This window comes from Ctenopharyngodon idella, chromosome 9, assembly GCF_019924925.1.
Source record: "Ctenopharyngodon idella isolate HZGC_01 chromosome 9, HZGC01, whole genome shotgun sequence".
In the NCBI taxonomy this organism is placed as follows: domain Eukaryota; kingdom Metazoa; phylum Chordata; class Actinopteri; order Cypriniformes; family Xenocyprididae; genus Ctenopharyngodon; species Ctenopharyngodon idella.
Genome location: NC_067228.1, coordinates 20796670 through 20823281, shown reverse-complemented (window position 1 = coordinate 20823281; position 26612 = coordinate 20796670). Strand labels below are relative to the sequence as shown.

Sequence of the window (26612 nt, the reverse complement as noted above, 5' to 3'; positions counted from 1 at the left end):
ACGAAAAACAGCTTGGACAGTATGGAATTTTAAGGCAAAGCACTTTAGGTAATGCACTGTGATTCTGAACAATTCTGCATCAATATACACAATCGATTCGATACACAAAAGAATTGATTTATTTTTTTAAAATGTAATTAAATAGGCCTGTCATACATATGCACTGTTTTACTGTAAATAAAGTACTTTTACTATATACTTTAATAAAAAGCATTTGGGTCTGATGTTTTGGGTTTCAAAAGAACATGTATGAATGAGAAAACGTGCTTGATGTTAAAAAAGGTTATTACTCAGAAATAGGGCTGGGCGATATGACCAAAATCTTATATCACAATATGAGTAATTTTATATCACGATAACGATATATATCACGATATAATTATTTTTGCTTTAAATAAGATTTTTATGATATTAACATTTTCCATATCATTGAAATTTCATAATTGTCATCAATTTCAATATAATTCAAAAAATTAATACTAGCCTAAAAAACTCTCAAGCTTACTGAAGACAAATAAACTGTGATAAACAATGAGCAAAGAAAACAAACTACAATAGAACAAAGACAGACGAAATAGGCCGACATGAAAACACTTCAAGCACTAGAAAATGTATAAAGTAATCAAAGGTGTAAAAAACAATGCATAGTCTTTACTGTGTAAATTAAATATACATTTATTCTTCTTAAAGTTACAAAAGCAAGCAGTGAGAGATTTTCTCACTTTTTTTTGTTGTTTGATTAGCATTAATAATGACAGCAGGTAAATTTGGATGCTGTCCCTTTAAGACTGACTGCACCGATCCATTAACTCGAGCCTTGTCTTTCTCAACTGTACCTTCACTTAAGACATAAATGGCTCTGTTTACTTGCAAATACATGGTCACTTTGGCACATAGGTATGTGTATTTAACCGTTCAAGCCCAATTAGGCGTCAAAAAGCACTCAGTTCAGTCCTCACGCGCTCTATGAGCAGCGGCTTCATGTCGCGCGCTTCTCTCAGGCGGCGCTGAGAAACTCTTTTAAAGGGTTAGTTCACCCAAAAATGAAAATAATGTCATTTATTACTCACCCTCATGTCGTTCCACACCCGTAAGACCTTTGTTAATCTTCGGAACACAAATTAAGATATTTTTGATTAAATCTGATGGCTCAATGTGGCCTCCATAGCCAGCAATGACATTTCCTCTCTCAAGATCCATTAATGTACTAAAAACATATTTAAATCAGTTCATGTGAGTACAGTGGTTCAATATTTATATTATAAAGCGACGAGAATATTTTTGGTGCGCCTAAAAAACAAAATAACGACTTATATAGTGATGGCCGATTTCAAAACACTGCTTCAGGAAGCTTCGGAGCATTATGAATCAGCGTGTCGAATCAGCGGTTCGGATCGCGTGTCAAACCGCCAAATTGCTGAAATCACGTGACTTTGGCGCTCCGAACCGCTGATTCGACACGCTGATTCATAACGCTCCGAAGCTTCCTGAAGCAGTGTTTTGAAATCCATCGGATTTCAACAAAAATATCTTAATTTGTGTTGCAAAGATTAAGGTCTTACGGGTGTGGAACGGCATGAGGGTGAGTAATAAATGACATTATTTTCATTTTTGGGTGAACTAACCCTTTAAGAGGGCGCGTGCATATGCTGCAATGAGTTGTCTTTCACTGCTAATTGCTCTTATACGGTTTAAAACCACTTGTTTTTAAACTGCAATGCTTAAAAATTATAATCTTTCGTGACCGCACAGCATAGCAACCTAACGTGAGCGTGACCTTGACAAAGACGACAGTCCAAAATCTCTGTCAGTTGACAAATTTCAACCGGCTAATCGTGTCTACCAGTATATCGCCCACCCCTACTTATTGTGCTTAATACACTTTAACATCGAGCACGTCTCTAATTCAAGATCGCCTTCTGAGAGAAGCAGGTTTCATGCGCGCACTTTGGAAGTGTGCCAGTCAGCACGAGTGCTGCACCGAGTTCCTTTTCAGGATAAATTGCGCTTGTAACTCTGTAACATCAAGCACGTCCCGCTCTTTATATTCTCATTCATGCATTTCATCACTCTGAAGTGTCAATAGTGCAATATATTCACATACTACGATATATACGATATTGCAAAATCTCTTAACGATAGACATTTTATTTTGTGGTAACGATATATATCGTCATATCGCACAGCCCTAGTCAGAAACAATGTGATCTAAAATTCACTTCTCTTAAAACTGCATAATGTGCTTGAACAGTCAGATACTCACAGAATAATTTCAAAATATCTGTCTCGAGTCGAGTATTCACATAAACATCGTCAGTTATGTCTTAAGTGAACATAAATCTGATGTGTAACATTATTTTAGATCTATGCATTAGGTCTTAATACTATAAACCTGAAGCTGTCTGTGTGATTAATGTTTATCAAAAAATAAAAGAGGAATCGAATCGCTAGCCTCTGAATCAAAATCGAATCAAATCACACATCAGTTAGATTACCTTTGCCATGATTTAATGATCACTTAAAAGTTAATGTTTAATAACACTTTTTAACAATTTTAAAAATAACAACATTAAATGTATAATCTTAAGCAAATCTCAAAATGAATATCCAATTTTTCATTCTGTACATTATAATGTTGTGATGGCTAAATTTACATTAGATTAAATACCTAACAACTACCTTAGATAAGGTATTTAAATTCATTTACATTTAAATTAAATGCATCACAATTAAAAAAAAGTATTGATTTTAGTTTTTAGTTATTGTTGTAAATTTATTTATACAAAATAGTACAGCATTTTAACATCAGCTTTAAATATTTATCGGTGCATCTCTAGTGGGAATACTTCAAAACATCCCATTGTATTTGCATGGTTCAACAAGAATACTATGGTATTAAAATGGTAATTTGTCAAAAAAGCCATGGTACTCACTATGTTCATTCAAGCATACCGCACAGAACAGAATCGAACCTCAGCTGATGTGGCCAAGCATGCAGTGTCTGTTTTCCGTGAGGTTAAAGGTCTGAAATACTTTCAATTCATGTTCCAGTTTAATATTCCAGTTTAATATGCAGAGACAGCTACAAGTAAAGCCATGAGTAGGTTGATATCCTCGCCAAAGCGTAAACACTGTGGGCTCTGTTTGTTTGAGTATCCCAATGCAGCAACACTGGAAAAATTTGAAATGTAAAGCTAAGAAGCAGTGGACCCATCAAAACAGGTTTACTCTGAACTGCAAAGCTGTTTCCTAAGAGTTTTAGCGTGTCTGGTAGTAGCATCTGAAATCAGTTTCCTACATTCAAATTAACTACAAGTAGTTAAATCAGTTCATAGTACTGTAATTAAAATTTGTTTCCACTCACTCCAGATTTGTAAAACACCACATTAAACATCCTATATGTAAAAGTCCAATAAACCAACACTTAACTAACTTTTAACATCTTACCCTTCCATTACCCTTCATACCAAAAACAGAGGGTCCAATAGTTATAGATAGATAGCTTATGGTTCTCATTTGAATAAATCCCTAATCTAAGGTATTTAATCTTTGGCATGTAACTTTTCATTTTGCAAAAGGCAGTCACTGAATACTGAAAATGATAATTCTGATTGTTGCATAAAATATCAGATATTATATAATAATAGTTATGTGCACAGTACACATCAAAAGCATACTGTGAATGTCTTGTGAAAATATTTCATGCGCAAGTGGTCCAAACACATGGAACAAGCTGTACAATTAAGGGAAACTACAGATGTACAGATATAGACACTCTCCCGTCCAGGGTGGTGGAATTTTTCCAAAGGACTCTTCCTCTTTCCGTCAAAACACAAGAACTTTACTCATTAATGCTTAAACATCTCATTGTCTCTTTGAGATGTGTCATGAGCCTTACATTAAAAATTGAGGGAAAAAAAGAGGTCGTCTATTTTTGTCTGTCTGAGTTTAGTTGCAGACAGGCAAGAGAAGCCAATAAGATGCAGTAGGGAATCTCTTTTATCATAAATCATATCTTCTGGGGCAGAAGGGACATTTTAACTTTTTCTGTTTTGTATCTCTCATTTCTTTTAAGGTCAGGTTCAACTTAGTGCTTTATTGTATGCCCGCATTACACCACCTTTCCCAAGTTTGGGGTCAGTAAAAAAATTTTTGGTAACACTTTACAATAAGGTTTCATTTGTTAACATTAGTTAAACTAACAATTAACAGCTTTTATTAACCTTAGTTAATGTTAATCTCAACATTTACTAAAACATTATTGAAATCAAACGTATCTGTTAACATTAGTTAATGCACTGTGAAATAAAATGAATATGAACTTTTTTTATTATAGTTAATCAATGCTGTAAACATATATTGCTCACTGTTAGTGTATGTATGTTAACAAATGAGACCTTATTGTAAAGTTACCAATTTTTTGTTTTTGAAAGAAGTGTATTATGCTCACCAATATTTATTTGATCAAAAATCTGTATTTTAATATATATTAAAATGTAATTTATTCCTGTGAACAGTGGAGTAATGGATGCTGAAAATTCAGCTTTGTCATCAGTGTCACATCACATGATCCTTCAGAAGTCATAATGCTGATTTGCTGCTCAAGAAACATTTCTTATTATCAATATTGAAAACAGTTGTGCAGCTTAATTTTTCTGTGAAAACTGTGATACATTTTTTTTTTTTTTCAGAATTTTTAGATGAATAGAAAGATCAAAAGAACAACATTTATTTGAAACAGAAAACTTTTGTAACATTATAAATGTCTTTACGGTCACTTTTGATCAAATTACTGCGCCCTTGCTGAATAAAAGTATTAATTTTTTTTTCCAAAAAAAAAAAAAAAAAAAAAAAAAAATTGTACCTAAACTTTTAAACGGTAATTAATTTTAGTTTCAAAATAAGATATTTTATTTCCTGTCCACACAGTGATTCAAATCTCCAAGTAAAAAGGAAGCTCATGACAGCTTTTCCTTTTGATTCTGAAGCCACAAAAATGTGACACACTCATTTCCTCAGGGCCGAGCGCGTGTTTGGTGACAGCATAAGGAAGCAACACTGAGCTTTATAATTAGCAAAATCTATGATGTGGATTTGAAAAAGTACGCCATTTCATCAGGAAAACTGGGAAATGGAAACTATTGAATGAATCCTCCCTCACAAAAACACTCTGCTAATAATAAAACGTACCTTTACACTTGTAAAACACCTTTGAGTCCGTGACAGATGGACTGTACACACAGCTGTGATTTGCTATTGTCATATCTGCTGAAACGCATGTGATGTGTGGCTGGTGATCCGTTTTGGAGAGCCACATGAGCAGTCACCGCAACAGTGCTGACAGAACACTCTCTATTCATGATACCGAGGCCAGTCATCCATCACGTACCTTCTCAGACAGGAAGTTTTTATTGGAAAGAACAAGCAGAGAAATCCTGTCAAAACGAGCCTGTATTTCCTTCAGACTCGTCTCTTCATGACTCAGATCTTAGATGAATATATTTGACCTGGCAGAAGAAGGTGCAGTGCCTAGATGAACTAATGATAATTCCTGACTGTCTGATGGGTGTTTCTGCATTGCAACTAAAATGACTTCTTCGGAAAAAAAAAAAAGAAAGTGCTTTAAATATTATCAAGAGAGTCAGACACTAAAATTCTCAGCTGGTGATGAAAAGAAGCCTGTTAACTATAACAGGCTTCTTTTGACCACCAACTGAGAATTTCAGTCTCACAGCTCAGCTGATCTGCCTTGCGTCATCTGGAGAGAACACTATGATTCAGAAATTAATACTTTGAATCAGTAAGAAATTGGAACACTTTGTTCAAAAGTGACTTTCTATTCATCAAAGAATCCTTGAATGTCACAAAATTGTCACAGTTTCTACAAAAATATTAAGGAGCACAAGTGTTTTCAGCGTTGATAGGAAGAAATGTTTTTTTGAGCACCAAATCATCATATTAGAATGATTTCTGAAGGATCGTGTGACACTGAAGACTGGAGTAATGATGCTGAAAATTCAGCTTTGCCATCACACGAATAAATTACACTTTAAAATATGTTAGAATGAAATTATAAATAGTTATTTGTATTTACTTTGAATCAAATAAATGCAGCTTTGGTGAGCATAAGAGACTTACAAATCAACTTTAAAGGTTGGGTGCATTCACACTCATTGGTTGGAAGTTTCTTTTTTTCTACAATAAAATCAAATTGGTCAAAATACCAAATTGTTACAACCAGCCTATGCTTCTACTACAGTAACCACGTGAAACAAAATCACGTGATATTTGGCAGCCCCGTCAAGGGTTGTGTGCTGAACGTGCTGTCATAGTGTGAAATTTAAATGTAGTCAGGGTTCTGAGAAAATCGCTTTGTTACTTTCGCCCACGTTTTCCCCAAAGATTTTGGTCATATCGCCCACCCCTAATTACCTAAATTTAAATGAATGAATGCTTCTCCCAGGTGGAAGCCAGTGATTAATATAACAAGAAAACTGTGGAAAGGAAGACCCTTCAGCTTGAAATGAAATAACAGCTCAGTGTGAGAGAGTACATGGTATTAAGATCCCATGAAACATCCCTATAATAAGGTGCTTAACTTGGCCATGGGTTGCTCTCAGGAGGTCAGAACTTACACGGCAATGTGCTCGGTCAGGCAATGTGGTTTCCCATACTGAGATGGGCAGGTGCTGCCAGTTCCAACTGTCTGAACACCTGCCTCCTGTTACCCCCTCTTCAAAGCCCCTCAATTCAGCTCCACATGGCCTTGGCTCAGGTGCACAGAAATGCCTGCCAGGGCCTTTGCTGCAGCCCTCGTGCCCCTAACAGCTGACACCCTGAAATCATTCGAACTGCTCCTGCATAACATCCACTCAGCTGTAATATTCATGACCATTCATAAAGTTACTTATACTTACTTACTACTTATATATATTTATTTATATTTATTTATTTATTTTATTTTTTTTGGCACATGGGGTTAGTATATATATATATATATATATATATATTTTTTTTTTTTTTAAGAAATGGCCACTTTTATTCAGAAAGGATACCTTAAATTGATCAAAAGTGACAGAAAAACCTTCACATTGTTACAAAAACTTTCTATTTCAAATAAATGCTATTCTTTTGAACTTTATATTCAAAGAATCCTGAATGGTTTCCACAAAAAAAAAAAAGAAGAAGAAGAAAAAAAAAAATTAAGTGGCTCAACTGTTTTCCAGATTGATAATAAAAAATGTTTCTTGAGAGCCAAATCAACATATTAGAATGATTTCTGAAGAATCATACACACTGAAGACTGGAGTAATGATGCTGAAAATTCAGCTTTGCATCACAGGAGTAAATTACACTTTGAAATATATTAAACAGAAAACTTAGCACAGAATAGCCTTCCCCAACTTGTAGACAGCTTTTTACAGGAAGAAGAGTCAATGTTAATGGCCTCAAACAGTTCATGAGTGTCTCCCAGTTGGTTTAAGTTTAATACGAGACTAAATATTCACTATAGGGTTCAAATTTGGACTCTGACCAGGCCAACCATATTTTCGAAGACACCACTGTGGAGCGCCACCATGCAACTTGTGTTTTAATGTGGATCATCACTTCACACACAACTTTCCATATTCTCCCAAAAACTTCATTCTGTCTTTGATGTTTTTTCTGAGACAGCAATGACTTTCTAAGTAGTACATTTGCTTAAATTTTGCTAATTTCCTGAACAATAATTTGTGGGTAAGACAATTAATAGCTTGCTGTTTAGCCATTTTAGGCTTGGCCCAATTTTTTTGCCCAGGAGTGCGTGCATGTGTGTGTGTGTGTGTGTGTGTGTGTGTGTGTGTGTGTATATATATATATAAAATATACATACATATACTGTACATATATACAGTGTATATATATATATATATATATATATACAGTGTATATATATATATATATATATATATATATATATATATATACACACACACACACGTGTATATATACACACGTGTGTACAGTGTATTTTATATAGACACACACACCTACATCCACCCATCTAATCGTGCCATCATGAGGGAAGAATTCTGAACAACTGGTTTTCACCTGTCCATATGACGCCGTAATGATCGAGTCACATGCGTCTAGTCATAAACCCTGTCAAAAACGATGACGTCATTGACATGTAGACAGCCAATGCAACATATAAAATAACTCAAATTTAGAGAGAGAGAGAGAGAGAGAGAGAGAGCACACAAACACGCCTTTGACTTCGAAATCACCGAATGTTTCACCAGTGACAGGAATTATCAGTGTTTGGCTCTTAATGAGAGAAGTTAAATTATTATAATCCTCTCAAATAGAATAAATGATCTTGTTCATCTACCATCAGAGCACTATTGTGTTGGTTAAATACAGCACAAGCTCCAGCAAAATCAAATCTGCTTTAAACGTCTTCAGCTAAAGAAAAAGCTTCTTGAAAAACTTTCTGGTAAAACATTTATTCCTTGTATGTACTTATTTTCTTGTCTAAAAGATAACATTATGATATAAGAAACACCTTGAAATTTGTTTTTAGTATATACAGGAAAGCAGGCAGCATTTTAGTACAGAAATTCCCCAGCAACATCATCAAAGTGACATTCCGATTCTTACCGTCATAAACTGCTCCAGGGGTGTCCAGTTTTATAAGTAAATGTTATTTCGATAGAGACCCAAAGGCAGAGGAGCGGAGAGCCCGCTCAGAGAAGCAGCAGCCTCATACTGACCCGCTCCAGCCCAGCACACACATTCAACTCAACGGGGCCTCCGGTTCCAATAATCCACATAAACTCAATCCTGTAAAGCCAGTCAGCGACGACACTTTACAATCCAGTCAACGGACCACTAGGGCGGTGGAAGGGATCTCGCAGGAGAATAAAAACGCATTTCCCACTCCGGAGGTCGACTCATCAGGATCGCTGACTTTTTTCAGTTGTGTCTCCGTTCACGGTGCTGTTACATTGTAAGAGCCACAGAAGCAGCAGCAGTGCTGAGTGTTACATTGTAACATGGCGCGACATCTCTCCGCAGCGCCACCAGCGGTCGGGGGTGGAGTCACAACCTGGAGATAGACAGATGCAGACAGACAGACAGACAGATAGATATAGATAGACAGATAGATAGATAGACAGACAGACAGACAGACAGACAGATAGATAGATAGATAGATAGATAGATAGATAGATAGATATTTAGACCAGTTTATTAAAATAATTATGCTGTTCACAGGCTTGTTTTATCCAGATATAGTGGGACTAACATTGATTGTGGACTTATTAACATCTCTTAACAAAAGTCTAGTGAAACAATTCTTTTGCCAAAGGCAAAAGATCGCATATTCAAGGCACAGAGTTTTTATGGACAATAGTGGCATCATGTGGTCAAATCGCGCTGATGCTCTTAAAGGGATAGTTCACCCAAAAATTAATATTCTATCATCATTTACTGACCCTCAAGTTCTTCCAAATCTGTATAAATTTCTTTGTTCTGCTGAACACAAAGGAAGATATTTGGAAGAATGAGTGTAACCAAGCAGATCTCGACCCCCATTGACTACCATAGTATTACTTTTTTCCTACTATGGTAGTCAATGGGGGGTGTGATCTGCTTGTTTACAAACATTCTTCCAAATATCTTTCTTCGTGTTCAGCAGAACAAAGAAATGTATACAGGTTTGGAACAGCTTGAGGGTGAGTAAATAATTACAGAATTTTCATTTTGGGTGAACTATCCCTTCAGTTACGTGTTTAAATACGTGTAGAGATTTGGTCTTGTTTTTGAGTCTTCTGTGTTTTTTCTCGATTTTTTAATTGTGTTAATATTGTTAACTGTTTTCAGCTGTCAATAATAATAATAATAATAAAAAATTGGTAGCTAGGAATTCTTTAACTATGTATCTAAAACTTAACTGTGCGCAGAATATATCACACTGTAACAAACGTTTAAAGACTAAGTTGTATATTAAAAAAAAGTATGCTTTTAGTTTGAAATTAGCAATTATCTGGAGGGAAAAAGTACAGTAAAACACTGTTCAGATGGCCACACAGGGCTGACACTGCAGCAAGCCAAACCTATTGGAAATATCATTGTAGAATGAGTGATCTAGTATGTAAACACTGGGAAGTGTCCACACCCAATGTGTGCTTCAGCAAGATTGCCTCTCAAACATCTTTTTGGCATCCATCCCTTGGCTGACTGTCGCTCACACTGTGTTTGTTATGTTGGCATGTGCCAGCAGCAAACATTATTTAAAAATGTGACCAAAAACTATTTCATGTTTTACTATGTTCCATGATCATTTAGTTTTTTTGTTTTTTTTTTTGTTTTTATCTCGATGATCTTATGTTATATGTCATTGCGATGACTTACAAAAATATGTATGGCATGTGGTTTACATAATATATTTAGCCAGTAGCCTAGTGTCTCTTACTAATACTGTAAACTAATCAGAAACATGACACTTTGACAGATGTAAACTACAAAATCATAAACATAAGTTGTAAATTGTTTATTCGTGAGAAAGAGAAGACACTGGTATCCAGTGGTGTGCTGTACCATTTCAAACGCATTGTATATACAACCTCATACAAACAAATTCCAAGAGCTAATCATTTACATTTATGCTTTTAAATTTTAGGCAGTTCATACTTTCTCATTTTTCAAAAGATTTAAAATCCCATCCCGTCTAGATGTGTATGTTGCATGTCTGAGTTGCAACAGGTGCCCAGGAAACAAGTTTCCACTGGGGGCGTACATCTTTTCCCCTTTAGGGCCCATCAGAGAGCGCAGGGTCTTGTTCCGTGTCAAGATTTTCTCATAGAACTCTAAACCACCCTTTGCATAATCGCTAGACAGACATGCTGCACGATGATCCGAGCTGTAGTCCAACCACTCGCTCAGAGCATCAGAAGCCAGGATATACGACACGACTCCTAAACCCAGTGCAACTACATTAACACCAGCCCTGAAGATGATGGACCCAGCCTGGAGCCCAAAGATCTGCTTGAGGGCTACGCTGTATATGCAAGCTCCGGCCAGACATGCTGGAGCCACTGAAGCGTGCAACACAGGACCCCCAGCCCTGAGTCGGGCAACTTCTCTGGCTATAGCAAACTTCTGCGCCTCTGGAGAGAACACCAGGGAGTTTTTGAGAGCAATGCCTGAGTCGCTGTCCCATTCCAGCTCTTTACCATTGATGAGAATAGTGCGGTTTGTGATGCCTGATGGATCATCAGTGGTGCTGTTGAAGTTGGCTGGGATGCCGATCTGCGCTCCAGAGGGAAGCCATGGAACACCTGCTCCTACCGGATGAAAGCCGAAAGAGGCAAATGCACTGAAGTTTTTAGGGGAGCTGACAGCAGAATCTTTCAGCACCTCCTGAAAGACGTTCTCAAGCTTCTCCGACAGGCTGGCTGGTTCTCCTTTGTGCCAGGCCTGGTACACTTTTCTGTATGTATGATCTGGGAAAACATGATAAAAAATGTTGGCAGAGAAGACCCCGCCACAACCAACAAGAAGCAGTGGTGTCCGATACTTCTGAATAAAGACAGATAATCTGAGAAAACGTGAAGCCATCTCTTCTTTTGCTCACCCGGCCAAGCTGTCAAGACAAATGACAAAATGATATATTATTAATCATAAATTATATAATTTTTGCATTTAATATCAATGTCATCATTAACAGACCATGTAGGCTACATATTAATAAAATACGTGTTTTTTTCGCCAAACTACATGAAAAGTTGCTTATGCATTATGCTTTAAATATCTGCTGCACATTTTCAAAGTATGTATTGCAAGCCCTTCTTTTCCGAATACATTTTCCGTACAGTTTCGAATATAGTCACAAACAAATCCTTGCCTATTAAAAGACCATAAAACCATTAGTATTCTCTTACTTGCTACTTTGTGTTCATTCTCGCAAGGACAGCACGTTGACTGTTATGGAAACACATCTGCCGTAAGAACTTTACGACACTTTTACGACAGCACGGATAATTTGCGGACTCCATAGAAATAGAATTGGGATTAGAATAGAATAGAAATAAGAATGTGTAATTTGTATTACTATAATGGGCATGGACAGGCACATATCTGAATACAATTTCACAAATTTTAACTCTGAACAACTGAATGGCTATCGGCGTTGTCTACGTATCACGGATGTCACGCATGAATATTTGTAATATATTTATCAAAGACAAATCATGTCCCAAAGGAGGACTCACAATCCTTTTCTTTCACTATGCATTGAACTTGATCAAACTTGAGCACGCGTTCACAACAGACACTAGTTATATTAATTTCACACGGATGTAAGTGAAACTTTTTTCTTTTGTTCAAACTCATCTTTCAAACTGTGAAAAATGACAACCCCATACATATATATAATTTTAAAAGTTACAATAACATCTGTGCCAAGCGTAAATATAAATATATTTTTTAATGTCCATTCATTCATTCATTCATTTTCCCCATTTCATCTATCATGTTATAAATCGTACTGTAATCATATAAACTTATCTGCCGCTTTAAAAGTGATGATGAGGCTTCAAACAGAGGAACAGTCCATTTGCGCTTGTGGGGAAGAGTCTTCCGTATATTCGACGATGTACATGTTTTGAAGAAGACGGCGTTTTAGGAAAAGATCTGGGTATATATTCACGGCTGTTTGTATAAGATGTCTAATGCTTCTAGTCAGATAAAACAGTGAATGAATGCTCCATAAGAGTTGGCAAAACAAACGCATCCACCCCATCGAAACCATGCTATTTATAGCATCAGCAGTTGCGATGTGAAGTTTGTTACACAGAAATTTCATAAGGGCGGAGGTAAATGTTTTAATATTTCATTTAATCTGAACAGCAGGCTTCACAAAGAGCCTGTTGATAATTCTGAACTTAAATATACAGGGATGTCGAGGAGGAGTCGGGATATTTGCACACTTGGTAAATCAACCAAACCAGCATTGGTAAGTTTCCTGCCAGAGTTTGATGATGGTTTTTGATGATCTGTCATTTGTCAGTGGTCAGAATCACACTCATGTGTAATGTCAGACATAAACGTTTGTCAGTGTATACCCCTCGCGTTCAGCTTTGCATTATCAATAATCATTATAGATGTTTAGTAAATGAGACTCTGAAATATGAATTGAGTGACTGATCTAACGGGATACGTCATTACGCCGCGTTAAAAGTGACGTCATCTCTGATGGAAGGGCGTATGAAACATCTGAGTAATAATAGACAATTTATAAAGCTAAAACTAAATATAGCTTTACATCTGGGTGGAAGTGATAGAATGATACATTTAGAAAATATATGATACAATTTGTAACAATATATTAAGGAAGTTCCATATGCATAGAATGAAATGATCTGGCTCCAACCCATTTTTTAAATAAAAGACTTAATACTATAAACAGCAGTGTTCTGTGTAAGTGTGAAAGGCAGTTATAGCATCTAAAATTATTAATAAATATGATAGACATGTACCCATTTCCATCACATAAGAAAAAAAAATCATGATTCGGTAAATCATAATTAGACATTTAAAAAGCCATAATTATGATATGAAAAGTCATAATGACATAAAAAAAAAGTAGAAATTATTAAATAAAAAGCCAAAATCTACATACTGAGTCATAATTACACAATAAAAAGTAAAAGTCATGCTATAGCAAGTCCTAATTATGAGTTTGAAGTACAAAATTATGGTAATTAGATTAGAAATAGAATTAGAATTAAAGTCTTAATTATGATTTTTTTTTTTTTTTTTTTTTTGTCAATTTGTCATAATTTCAGCAGTTTATGTCATTGTCCTCTATATATATATATAGTCCTATCATAATTCTGACTTTTTATAGGCCTACATTTCTCTGAATGTGAAGCGGTCTTAAAGGGATATTTCATACAAAAATAAAAATTTTGTCATCAACCCTCAAGTTGTTCCAAACCTGTAAGAGTTTCTTTTTTCTTGCTGTACACAAAAGAAGATATTTTAAAATGTGTTGGTAACCAGACGGAAGCCATTAACTTCCATGGTATTTTATTTCTTACTTTGGAAGTCAGTGGCTAACGTCAACTGTTTAATTACCAACATTCTTTAAAATATCTTCTTTTGTAATCAGCAGGAAAAAAAGAAACTCATACAGGTTTGGAACATCTCTAGGGTGCGTAAGTGATGACAAAATTTTCATTTTTGGGTGAACTATTCCTTTTAAAGGTAAAAAAGAAAAATAATTTTGAAGCAAATATGAATAGAACAGTTTATGTTAAGCTATATATATCATACATAATATTACTGTTTATATCTATTTATTTACTTATTTAAACTTGGTATAACCCTGTTATTAATTCTCAAATTGTTTTATTTAGTAAAGTTAAAACTCACAGTGATAAGTTCATTGCACTTTATTGACCACTTTAAATTGACGTCCTGATGAAGAAAATCAATTTGAAACACTGAAGAAGGAAAGTCATGCGGAATGACATGAGGGAGTAAATGAGAATTTTCATTTTTGGGTGAACTGTGCCAAAAGCCTACAACTACAGTACATGAAGTGTTAGCTCGTCATCTTAAGAGGTCAGTTTGGGGTCTCGCTCATGGGTGTGTCTGGTTGAGAGGTGTCTCATAGCTTCCTTATGAAAGAGAGATCACTCAAATATCCAGGCCTGGTGGAATTAGGAAGGAAGTTTACTCCTTCCTCACATTGTGGGCCGCAGGAAGGGGTGGCCGTCACCCACTGACAGACTTTTCCTCCTGAATAGCCCACAGTGCCCTGCTCACGGGCCAGACAAACGCTTCCTCATTAGCCTAGCTGAGTTCCTCAAAGTCTTCTTTCTGCTAGAGTTGTCTTTTTAGGTAAGAAAATGTGTTTTTACTTATTTTATTATTATTATTTATCATACAACCATTAGGTACAAATTGCTATTTCACTGTAACTCTGTTCATATTAAAATTTAGGGACTTGCTTAAGAATTGTGCTAATAGTTTTACACAGCCATTCCTTGTTTTCTTGTTATTTGCTAGATATTGATAAGTAAATGAATTATTAATTTATAATTTTTTTTATTGCCATAAAATAAAATATATTTAATGTGAGGTAGCTTAAGAGGGAGCATGAATGTGCAGAAATGTATATGTAGTGCGTTTGTACTTTATGGTACATTTTGTATATTTATTTATTTTCTGTCTCGATGCTAGGATTAAAGATACGTTTTGTATTTAAAGACATATTTGCAGGGCTAGAACTGATCTTTTATAAATAATATATGATATATTATGAATATATATCAACATTTTGACATCTTATTCTCACAAACAAAATTGATGGAGCTTTAATGAAGTGTTTTATGAATGTTTTTTGCTGTAAACAAAAATAAAAGAGACTTGGTCTTGGAAGATTCAAGGCTTGTGTTGTGCAGAAAATAACAGCAATTACAAAGTAGCACAATGTCTGTGTCTAGACCATATCCTTTGCAATGCATCCTTCTGTCCTAAATTAGCGCTCTCCAGAACTATTCCCAAACCACACAAAACCTCATTTGAACTTTTCTTCAGTACTTTGAGCTTCTTTATTTCACATAAAACACGAGACATGCTCATAACTGTCATCTACCTAATGCTTAGGCCTAAATCATGGGGTAACATTCTCCTCTCCTCTATCCTCAGGTGTAGCTGTTATCATGGCAACTAGCGCGGTCCCTAGCGACAACCTCCCGACGTACAAATTGGTGGTTGTTGGAGACGGAGGCGTGGGAAAGAGTGCTCTTACCATCCAGTTTTTCCAAAAGATTTTTGTGCCAGATTACGATCCTACTATTGAAGACTCCTACTTAAAACACACAGAGATCGATGGCCAGTGGGCTATTTTGGATGGTAAGTGCCAATACCTCATTATCTGTAGTATTTTTCTGTATTATTTATACGTAACATCCATGCTTTTATTGTTCTCATAGTGTTATGTGTATTTGCAGCCTTATCAGTATATCCAGCTTTTAGCCTCATTACGGCACAACAAAAGTCATGCCTAATGGAAAATCTATAAGTTGGTCAGTTATGGTCATTAGTTGGTCCAAGTTAGTTTAGGTAGGAGGGAAAAAATGAAAACATAATATAATACAAAAAACGTAAAACAGAATTTGACATTTTATTAATGTCTCATTCTTCTTTGTAAAAATACTCTGATGCTGGGTAGAAAAAATGTAGAGAATATTATAAATATATCAGGGCTGTCAATAGATTAACATTTTAATCACGATTAATCACAACCTTTTGTGCAATTAATCGTGATTAATCGCATACTTATCGTAACATTAAGCATACACAATTTAGTTTAATACACGTTCATTTGCTATATCCAACAAAGTAAATCATCAGATTGATTGTCATTCTAAAAAAGACACTTGAAGACTCCAAAAGGACACTCAATAATAAAATTATATAAGGAGTCCATATAATTAAACCAACCACCTTGACCTGACTGCACTTACCTACTACAGTACACGGATCCATTCAGAATGACTAAAAACGGCAGCATATACGTACATATAAATATGTATAGAGAGAGTGTAAACTTTACTGGTGACTTAATTTAAAAAACTGTTCTGTTGCACTTCTGATTTGGCAGTGAAATTCACCGATTTTGGGTGCGTAAGATGTGAAGGATTCCACGGTTCAGTTAGTATTTTCACCCCATAATGGCAGCCACGCTACCGGAGCGCCATCTAGTGGCTGTTACCCAAAAAGTATCAAAGTGTCGCCTCTTGGGTTCTAAGCTCTTTGTTAAAATTGCAATTTTCTCACGATTTACAAACAGTTGGAAACATTTGAGATATTGTAAGTACTCAAGTGAACAAAATATATAACACTGGCCTAGTGGTTTTTGGATATTTTACTGCAAAAATTTTACATATTGCACCTTTAATCGTGATTAATCGCATACTTCTCGTAACCTTAAGCATACACAATTTAGTTTAATAACGCGTTCATTTGCTATATCCAACAAAGTAAGTTATCAGATTGATTGTCTTTCTAAAAAAGGACACTTGAAGATTTCAAAAGGACACCCACTAATAAAATTATATAAGGAGTCCATATAATTAAACCAACCACCTTGACCTGACTGCACATACCTACTACAGTACACGGATCCATTCAGAATTACTAAACACGGCAACATATACATATATATATAAATATGTATAGATAGAGTGTAAACATTTTTTACAGGTAATATTTTACACATATTATCTTTGCTGCTTGCAGTTTTAGACACAGCCGGTCAAGAGGAATTTAGCGCCATGCGAGAGCAGTACATGAGGACTGGTGACGGATTCCTAATTGTGTTCTCTGTGACGGACAAGGCCAGCTTTGAACATATCGACCGGTTTCACCAGCTCATCCTACGTGTGAAAGACCGGTCAGAGATCATGTTTACTTCATGCAAAACTCAAGACCACAACACATATTTGACTATACTTCTCCTAACAAAAAATTTAAAGTTTCTTTCGTGTCTCCACCAGAGAGTCTTTCCCCATGGTTTTAGTGGCTAACAAAGTAGACCTGGTGCATCTGAGGAAAGTGACAAATGAACAGGGCTGTGAGATGGCCGCCAAACACAGCGTGAGTCCGTCAGATATCGGAGCACTAATTTATGTAGGACTAATAACTTTCAGTGAGCCCACAACTTACAATTTGTTTGTTTGTGTTGATTGACAGAGGTTAATGAGTTATTTCACCTAAGAAATAAACTTCTTTCATGATCTACTCCCCCTCATACAATTCCAAACCTGTATGACTTTCTTCTGTAGAAGAGGGGGAGAATTTCAGTAAATAAAAATCAGATTTCAGTCTGTAACTTTGGGTCAGTAAGATTTGTTAATGACTTCAAAAGAAATATCTTTAATATCTTCTGTCTCTTTAAGACTGTATTTAATTGATCAAAATACAGTAAATATATATATAATATGCTAATACTCTAATATGCTGATTTGGTTCTCAAGAAACATTTCTTATTATTGTCAATGTTGAAAAAGGTTGTGCTGCTTAATATTTTTGTAGAAACCATGATATTCTTTTCTAGGATTATTTGATGAATAAAAAGTTTAAAAGACAGCATTTATTTTAAAATAAAAACCTTTTGTTCATTAAAAATGTCTTTACTGTCACTTTTGATCAATTTAAAGCATCCTTGTTGAAATAAAAGTATTGATTTCTTTGGAAAAAAATAAGATCTTACTGACTCAAATTTCTTGTATACATCATTAACAAGCCATTAAATTTATTAAAAGTTAAAACTCAATGTTTATGGAACTCCTACTCCTAATGTGAGTGACTTAATTGCAGTAATTTGCATTTCTTAACTATTTCTTTAGATTACTTACATTGAAACAAGTGCCAAGGATCCCCCAATGAATGTGGACAGAGCTTTTCATGAACTAGTCAGAGTTATCAGGTGAATAAATCTCATTATCTCACATTTTTCAGGGGTTTGTCTTCTCATAATGATGTACTATGATGATATACAGTGAAAGATATAAAAACGTTATTTATTTTTGCCTACCCAGACAGCATTTTAGGCATTATAGGTGCAGTTAAAAGTTCGAATCAGTTATTATTTTTATATTAAAATTTCTCTTTCATTCATGCTTTGCCTTTTTAGACAGCAAGTTCCAGAGCGTAGTCTGAAAAACAAGAAAAAGACGAAGTGGCGTGGAGACAGAGCCATGAGTTCTCACAAGCTTCACTGTGTGATACTGTGATATTGTCTCTCTTCTGTTGGAATCATCAGTGTTTGGCAAAATAAAATGCCAGACAGGACTGACTAGAGATCTGCACTAATCAGAGGACCACAGACTTTATCAAAAGAACTGGCATGAAGCCATACTATCTCTTCCTGTCTCAGGGAAGCATATTAGGTGAGTGAAGGAATCACTGCCTCCAGACCAAGGAGGAACAATCAGTTCAACGTGTCCTAATTGAAGCACTGCCTGAAACAACAAAAATCAGAACATGTTTGATGTTTAATATACTATATGAAGCTAAATTTAGTCCATTTAAATTACGCTGTGGGTGGAGCTACCCAGAAAGATGCATCCAAACCGAAACCATGCACCGCAGTCATTCACGCACTTACATCAAAATTGTCTGCAGCTTCCAAACACTCAAATAATTATGTGGATGATTGTTTTGTAGAGCTGTCAAAACATTTTGTTTGCAGTAGTTACCACAATATGAAGGGATATTGTTGTTTAACTTTCAAGAACTAAAATCTTACCTTGCCTTACAAATGCATATTTATTTGCAAAGGAATATGTAGTTATAGTCTTCTTTAAGGAAACTTTTAGTGTCATAGATTGTTAGATGCGTCTTTAATATGGCCTTAACTGTAAAGCACAAAAAGTCGATTGATGGGCCCATTGCACTAGAAGACAAATGCAAGTCTTTTTGCACTTTCAGTATTTACTCATGGGCTTTTACTGTTTAACATGCTTGGGATGTTTTTGTTGCACACTTAACAAGTGCTCTAAGCCTTTTTTTATTTATTTTATTTTTTTATATAATACCACACAGAAAAATCCCTAATAAACAGATCCCACTGAAATAGGTCCTGAGAAATCACACGTCCCTGTGACAGCTATGTAAACAGTATAAAAAAAGAGTCAAAAACACTCTATGCTTTGAATCATTTGCACTTTTGGATTCACTGACATTCGTTGGCAGAGAGGGGTGTGTTGACAGAGAGATGTGATTAAAGTTAGCAGAATAGTTGAATGAATTTAATGAAGCAGCACTGTATAGCTGTTTTCCACACTGATAATAATAAGAAGAAATGTTTCTTAAGCACCAAATCAGCAGATCAGAATGATTTCTGAAGGATCATGTGACACTGAAGACTGGAATAATATGATGCTGAAAATTCAGCTTTGCCATCATAGGAATACATTATATTTTAAAATATATTAAAATAGAAAACGTTGTTTTAAACTGTAATAATATTGCTGTTTTTACTGTATTTTTTTATCAAATATATGCAGCCTTGGTGAGACTTCTTTCAAAACCATTAAAAAAAATGTGAACGGTGTGTACCTTTAATTTTGCATACGGTGTCACTGAATAATGATTCTGCTGGATAAATGGGTTAGATTTTATGCTTAATCAACCTTCAGTATTCAACAGTTTGCAAAACCTCCTGTGCCTCAGTTTTCTCTACTTTGGACCAATTAATGTGCCTGTGCCAGTGTGATAAATAATCAGTTTCTGATCATTCTAACTGTTTCCAAAGCACAGGCCTGATAAATGATATATGTTGTAATGTTCAATTCAGCTTTGCTCTGCCCACTCATTTTTATATTGACACATAAGTAAATCAGTAAGGCACAATATCAGACCTTGCTGTGAACTGTTGGATTGGGAGTTTTTGGTTTATTTCGTTACTGTTTGGACACATCAAGTCTAATAAGCTAGAGAGATCAAAATATCCAGAAGCTCTGTTAGAATTAGTTTAACATTGACAGGAGACATTGGTTTAGATTGACAGTAGGAGATGAATTTCCACAGGTGAATAGATGCCTTACAGTTACTCTTTAGTGTGATTTATGTAAGGTTTAATTAAAAGTAAAATCACAGTAATCTGGCAGTACATTCCATTTTGATTCCCTACAAATATTGTTACGTATTTTTGTTTTTTTAAAACACTTCATAATTAGAACACTGCTATCAGTGATGTCATAAACTGGTGTATTAACTCGTACATTAGATCAGAGTTCGTACCAATCCAATCCCATGTTATTGTATGACATGATAGATCCAGACAAGGTTTGCCAAGCATTAATCATTGTCTGCATGCAAACGATGAAGTGAGTTGTTTTGCATCCAGAGGTCATCGTGTGTCTAATGGGTTTTTCATTCTGTGATTAAATTTGTTTTTTATTTGTGAATGAATGGAAAGATTGTTTGTTGCATTAGTTGTCACTTGTTTTACAATTCTAATGTTTATTTAATAAGTTGTCATCTCTAAACGTCTCAAGCATAAAGAACAGAACCAACATTTGTTCAATCAGAGAAGCATGTCGGGTTTGATATTGCTGTGCAACAAATGCTTTGTTTGCTCTTTTTTTTTTTTCTCACTCAGATAAGATTGAAAGTGTTTCGATGTCATTATGAAAAAGCTGCTCAACAGAAAATTACATTTCAGTTTGCCTTGGGTGAGAAAGTAAACCAATTATGATGGATTGTTAGTGATGTGTTTTTAAATAAATAATTCTTTATACACAGTGTAGTCAAGCATGGGTTTTTACAGGAAGATGATTTGCTTTTGAATGTAAATATTTTCATTAGGTCAATACGCTATATCTTTAAATCTGTAGTAAATGCTTATGATTTTATTTTTTTTTTCTTTCTGGATATTAGGCACTGAATGTAAAATCTGAAACAAAAAGACACCAGGATACACTTGCATTTACCAGCAGGTGGCAGTAAAGTACAGCCATTTGTATTGATCTGACTTTAATGTAAAGTTTAAAGGGTTAGTTCACCCAAAAATGAAAATGTCATTTATTACTCACCCTCATGGCGTTCCACACCCGTAAGACATTCGTTCATCTTCGGAATACAAATTAAGATATTTTTGATGAAATCTGATGGCTCAGTGAGGTCTGCATAGCCAGCAATGACATTTCCTATCTCAAGATCCATTAATGTACTAAAAACACATTTAAATCAGTTCATGTGAGTACAGTGGTTCAATATTATTATTATTATTATTATTATTATTATTAAGCGACGAGAATATTTTTGGTGCGCCAAAAAAACAAAATAACGACTTATATATGATGGCCGATTTCAAAACACTGCTTCAGGAAGCTTCGGAGTGTTATGAATCTTTTGTGTCGAATCATGATTCAGATCGCATGTCAAACCCCCAAACTGCTGAAATCACATGACTTTGGCACTCCGAACCGCTGATTCGACACAAAAGATTCATAACGCTCCGAAGCTTCATGAAGCAGTGTTTTGAAATCGGCCATCACTATATAAGTCGTTATTTTGGTTTTTTGGCACACCAAAAATATTCTCGTCGCTTTATAATATTAATATTGAACCACTGTACTCACATGAACTGATTTAAATATGTTTTTAATACATTAATGGATCTTGAGAGAGGAAATGTTGCTGGCTATGGAGGCCACATTGAGCCATCGGATTTCAACAAAAATAACTTAATTTGCGTTCCGAAGATGAACGAAGGTCTTACGGGTGTGGAACGGCATTAGGGTGAGTAATAATGACATTATTTTCATTTTTGGGTGAACTAAACCCTTTAATTTGAATCCTACATGAACAGCGATCAAACTGATCCGTTCCTTTTTGAAAAACTAAAAAGCTGAGGTCTGTAAGAATAATAATAACGTCATAGTATATAACACAAACAAAATAATGTCTTTATTTTTTGTTGTTTAATGCTGAAATTATTTATTTGGCTTTTGCCATTTTTAGTGACAGACAGAACAGGAAATTATAGATATAAGAGGGGCAACAGGGTCGGAAGATGATGCAAATCAGACTTGTTTATTGTGTATATGTTAGCAGACTTGTTATATGTTAGTATTCGACTGTTTTGTATGCTCTGTTTCTTTTTCCTGTGGATTACAAATTTCATATTCAGTTCTGTTTAATATTAAATTTTGCCTATTCATTAAGAATAAGTATTTGAGTATTTTAAAGTTAAACAATGAATTAATTTAGTATCTTATCTGTTTCCCTTCCAAAAAAGCGAGGCTTCAAAGTAACTTTTCTAGTTCCTTTGAGGATTCGCTCTGTTTCTTGAGGATTGAGTCTGGCTCTAACATCCATCATTAAATGCTGAGTGTCAACAAAATATTATGCAATAAAATGTCAATTTTTAAAGAGCTCAGCATTTGATTTCTGCTTAAATGAAGCTTTTTCCCCCTCCCGCAAAGATCTCAAAATCCCACAACGGGACCGCGATTTCAACCGAGAGAACCAAAGTAAATTAACTTAGTAGGCTCTTACATTCTTGCTTACCAGTTTTTTTTTCAGAAAAATTATTTTGAGATCAGAGAATAATTGGAAGAGCGCCTTCAGTACAGCCATTCATGCTCCCTGAACAATCAGAGTTTATTAGCATCAATAGATTCCTGTATGCTTTAAGTTAGGGTTAAATGTAAAGATTATTAGAATAACAAAAAAGTAAACATTTAGAAGACCACCTGTAGGCCTACTTCTGAGAGATAAAGGTAGAGAGGCAGAGACCTAAGAAGAGCCATGTGATAGGAAACCAGCGGCTCAGAAAAAGGGGAAAAACACCAAAGAAATCTGAATCAAAGCTTAAAAAAAGCTAAAGAAAGCAGCATGCATTAATGTCTTTTATCCTTTTTTTTTAATCACATGGCTCATTAAAACTCCAGACATTTACACAGACTAACAGGAAGGTCACTATCACCTCCTACTGTTTTACAGATGCTGAGAGCAAACACAACCACTAACATGTCACAGGCTTCCAGAAGCAGCTCTGTATAATTCATGCTTTTGTTGCATTTTTTCCTCTATTTATATGAATCTTCAGAATTTACCTTGACGTCTGCTCAATTCAGAATTTTACATGCTGTGAATGGACACATAATGTCTCTTTGCTTGTAAAAGCCACAGCACACTTTTTTGCAGTTTTCTTACAGAGCTGCTGACAATCCAGAATCATAATCCATATAACAGGCAAAAGGCCAAACACACAGGAAAACAATCCAAATGAGCAACTGGGCATAAAACACAGGCAAAATTAATCAATTAATCAATTAATCAGACAGACAGACAGACAGAAATGCAGTGTAACAACATACAAGACTTAGCAAAGACTGACAGAAAACACAGGGCTTATATAGGCATGGTTAACAAGGATAATGAGACACATCTGAGTGTAATTAAGCATAATGAGTCTAGGCAAAGGGTTGTGGGAAATGCAGTTCATGATGAGATAACAAAGAATGGAAGGAGTGCCCCCTGCTGAAAATCAAAGGCAGTCCAGCTGGAGGATGTAACCCAGGTAGAGCAGTTCCTTAGTTAATCTGATTCAATTACAGAATTGCAAATCATTCATTTTTGTCATAGCCTTCATGAAAGTCTACTTAAGATTTGTTAGATCTAAATCAGTATAGTTACTTGGTTGTTCATACGACAATTTTAAAAATCCAAATTATGAATTTTGTCAGTGGTAGCCTATTAAAAATAATGATAATCATAATAATAATAATAGTAATGAAATGTTACTGTTGTTTTATGATTATTATTAAAAGTGATCCCAGCATTTGGCAAGAGAATTGCATTTCTGTTTTCCAAATATTTTTTTCATCAAATTCAAAAGCATTGTTAAGAGGAATCAAAACCATCAACATTAAATTCCTCATGATCCAACCTACTGTATGATGACATAGTAGTAGTGCCACCATGGCATCATATGATTTCTTTTTTATAGATAAAGTATAACTTAGCTCTATAGTGTGTAAGTGTGTGGGGGAAATCACTTTCATATTCTTTATAGACCCTCACAGACATTTCCCTGGAATAAAGCACCTATGTTGTCAATAAGCAGTTCCTTTATTAAAAACATAAAAGATTGAATAGTGAGGCGATGCGTGAATGAGCAATCACCATATGCACAATCAATGTCCTATACACTCTTGGCAGTGACTCCTAGCAGTGGCTCTCTGGTGATTCATATTTAAAAGCACTCGCAGCTGCTGTGCCATAACAACACTGACAAAAGCCATAATTGGCATGAGTAACAAAAGCTGTGCATGCCAGATAAAGACCATACAATAAAAAAAAAACACAATAAAAATTCATTTTAATCCATCATTTTATACAATGTTATTCCATATCCTGTCCAATGCTGTCCTCCAAACAATGTGTAACAAGCCTATGAAAAAAAAATATATATAGTGAATGTATCTATGCTGTACATTATAAGCAAAAAAGGGTTCAAATACAAACATTACATTTTAAAGTTAAACCAAAAAACAACTGATTGCGTACTACTTTTAAAGCAGAAAATAAAACGACTAAATTAAAAATTATATTAATAATAATAATTAAAAAAAAACACACACAAAATGTTAACTTGTACGAGGTACGAAGAACACACCCTTCTATGTCAAGTCATAGTTATTGAATAGTATTGCATCCTTCATATCTCCGAAGAGTCTTTAGTTTTATAGATTTACAAAAGACAGATACAGCTGTACCGCTTCTTTCCAAAAACAGTCGAGCCCCTGGGCGGAGCTAAAGAGTCACGAGCAATACATCATCGCATTATCCCTGAATAACTTTTGATTCAATATATGGTCGTGTTGTTTACATTATATGCACTTACGCGCCGATTGCCAACAAAACACAGACGTTTGATGCAGTTTTACTTACAGCCTGCAGTTCTAACTCATGACCGGGATCTTTTATCGCTAGGACTGCTCCATCTTTCAGTTTCAAATGATCTGCAAATGCAGCATCGAACTGGGCCTTGTTTATATAACATTGCCAGGAACAAACAAACACACTTGCACAACTCTGTTGCTGCCACGGAAAAATAAACTGCATCCACTGTTCCCTTAATACTGGATTCTTCGGGAAGCTGAACTAGGTTATCTTTCACTCACAACCAAAAACACACTTCTTTGGTGACATTGTTGATTTCGTGGTCTAAAAACAAAATGACAAATCTTTCTCGAGCAAGTCCTGTGCAGCGCTGCCGACAACTTCCGTAACCCGAACGGAGCACGTTGATAAGCATGCTCTTGCTCTCTATCTCTGGTTGATGTGTGAGCACGCGCTCTTCCGGGAGAAGTGCCCATACAAGGAATTCCACCCTTTGTGACGTCATACAGGTCCATACTCAAAAAAAGGTTCCAAAACTTATACGAACCCTGAAGGAGTGTATTTGGCACAGAAATACTCCTGTCATACGTCCAACTCATTTTTTGAAACTTTGGCCATGTTTAGCATGAGGATCCAACTCTTTAACAGTGTAAATAAGTCAGAATGCATGAAATAGCATTTTAGACATCCCCTTTAAGTGGAGCTGTTGATATTGCAGGTTAAACTGGATTGCCTCAACAGGGGACTGTATTACGGACAGAATCTGCTGAAGAACTTCATGCCTCCCAGCTGTGACTCTCTCATGTGACAATGTTGTACAAATGCTGATGAAGCTCTGAGATGCTCACTTGGGAATTCAGCTAGCTAGGTTTTGCTGAGGAGAGAGGTCTGAAAATGAACCACTAACTCGCCAGGCACAACTTAGTAGAAACACATTGTGCAATTTTCATGCATAATGCAGGATTTTTTCTGAAATAAAAAACATTTAACTGTTGAACTGGCAATTGAAGGGGTGGGGGTGTTGCTTTTCTCCTACTTGGCTTTCTGTGTGCATTGTCAAGCTCCCAAACTACATCATTACTATAACACTCTACTGCAAGCATTATTAATGAAGTGTCAGTTCAAACATGCTCCATGTGACTTTCATGTTCGTGTGAGACTTGATTTTCCTGCTAAGAAAAAGCTGAGATCAAGCA

At 35.4% G+C, this 26612-nt stretch overlaps 3 protein-coding genes across 4 annotated transcripts in view; 1 reads left to right on the top strand and 2 right to left on the bottom strand.

The window, feature by feature from the left end:
* The window catches only part of ptpn4a (protein tyrosine phosphatase non-receptor type 4a), a 59387-nt gene extending 50355 nt beyond the window's left edge, over positions 1 to 9032 (bottom strand). The window contains exon 1 of the mRNA XM_051904827.1: positions 8641 to 9032. The gene's annotated coding sequence lies outside the window, so the exon portion shown is untranslated. The remainder of the gene's footprint in view (positions 1 to 8640) is intronic.
* Positions 9033 to 10519: 1487 nt separating this feature from the next.
* Positions 10520 to 12058, bottom strand: tmem177 (transmembrane protein 177). The gene is made up of 2 exons (XM_051906108.1): positions 11925 to 12058; positions 10520 to 11626 (listed from the first exon to the last, which is right to left on the bottom strand). Exon 2 carries the CDS (start codon positions 11599 to 11601, stop codon positions 10669 to 10671), a length of 933 nt encoding a protein of 310 aa, XP_051762068.1. The 5' UTR covers positions 11602 to 11626; positions 11925 to 12058; the 3' UTR covers positions 10520 to 10668.
* Positions 12059 to 12640: 582 nt separating this feature from the next.
* mrasa (muscle RAS oncogene homolog a) lies at positions 12641 to 21303 on the top strand. 2 transcript variants are annotated; one of them, XM_051906109.1, is made up of 7 exons: positions 12641 to 12857; positions 12939 to 12997; positions 15700 to 15906; positions 17296 to 17449; positions 17553 to 17652; positions 18405 to 18484; positions 18692 to 21303. In XM_051906109.1, exons 3-7 carry the CDS (start codon positions 15714 to 15716, stop codon positions 18789 to 18791), a joined length of 627 nt encoding a protein of 208 aa, XP_051762069.1. In that variant the 5' UTR covers positions 12641 to 12857; positions 12939 to 12997; positions 15700 to 15713; the 3' UTR covers positions 18792 to 21303. The 2 variants fall into 2 exon arrangements, with proteins under 2 accessions (XP_051762069.1, XP_051762070.1); XM_051906110.1 differs by lacking the exons at positions 12641 to 12857; positions 12939 to 12997 and adding an exon at positions 14675 to 14889.
* Positions 21304 to 26612: the final 5309 nt, after the last annotated feature.

Bases quoted from the DNA above. Each gene is read 5' to 3' on its own strand.
- tmem177 (XM_051906108.1), bottom strand. From the start codon at position 11,601: ATGGCTTCACGTTTTCTCAGATTATCTGTCTTTATTCAGAAGTATCGG.
- mrasa (XM_051906109.1), top strand. From the start codon at position 15,714: ATGGCAACTAGCGCGGTCCCTAGCGACAACCTCCCGACGTACAAATTG. The intron at 17,450-17,552 runs GTCAGAGATCAT...TGTCTCCACCAG, and splicing joins ATCCTACGTGTGAAAGACCG to AGAGTCTTTCCCCATGGTTT. The intron at 17,653-18,404 runs GTGAGTCCGTCA...CTATTTCTTTAG, and splicing joins AGATGGCCGCCAAACACAGC to ATTACTTACATTGAAACAAG.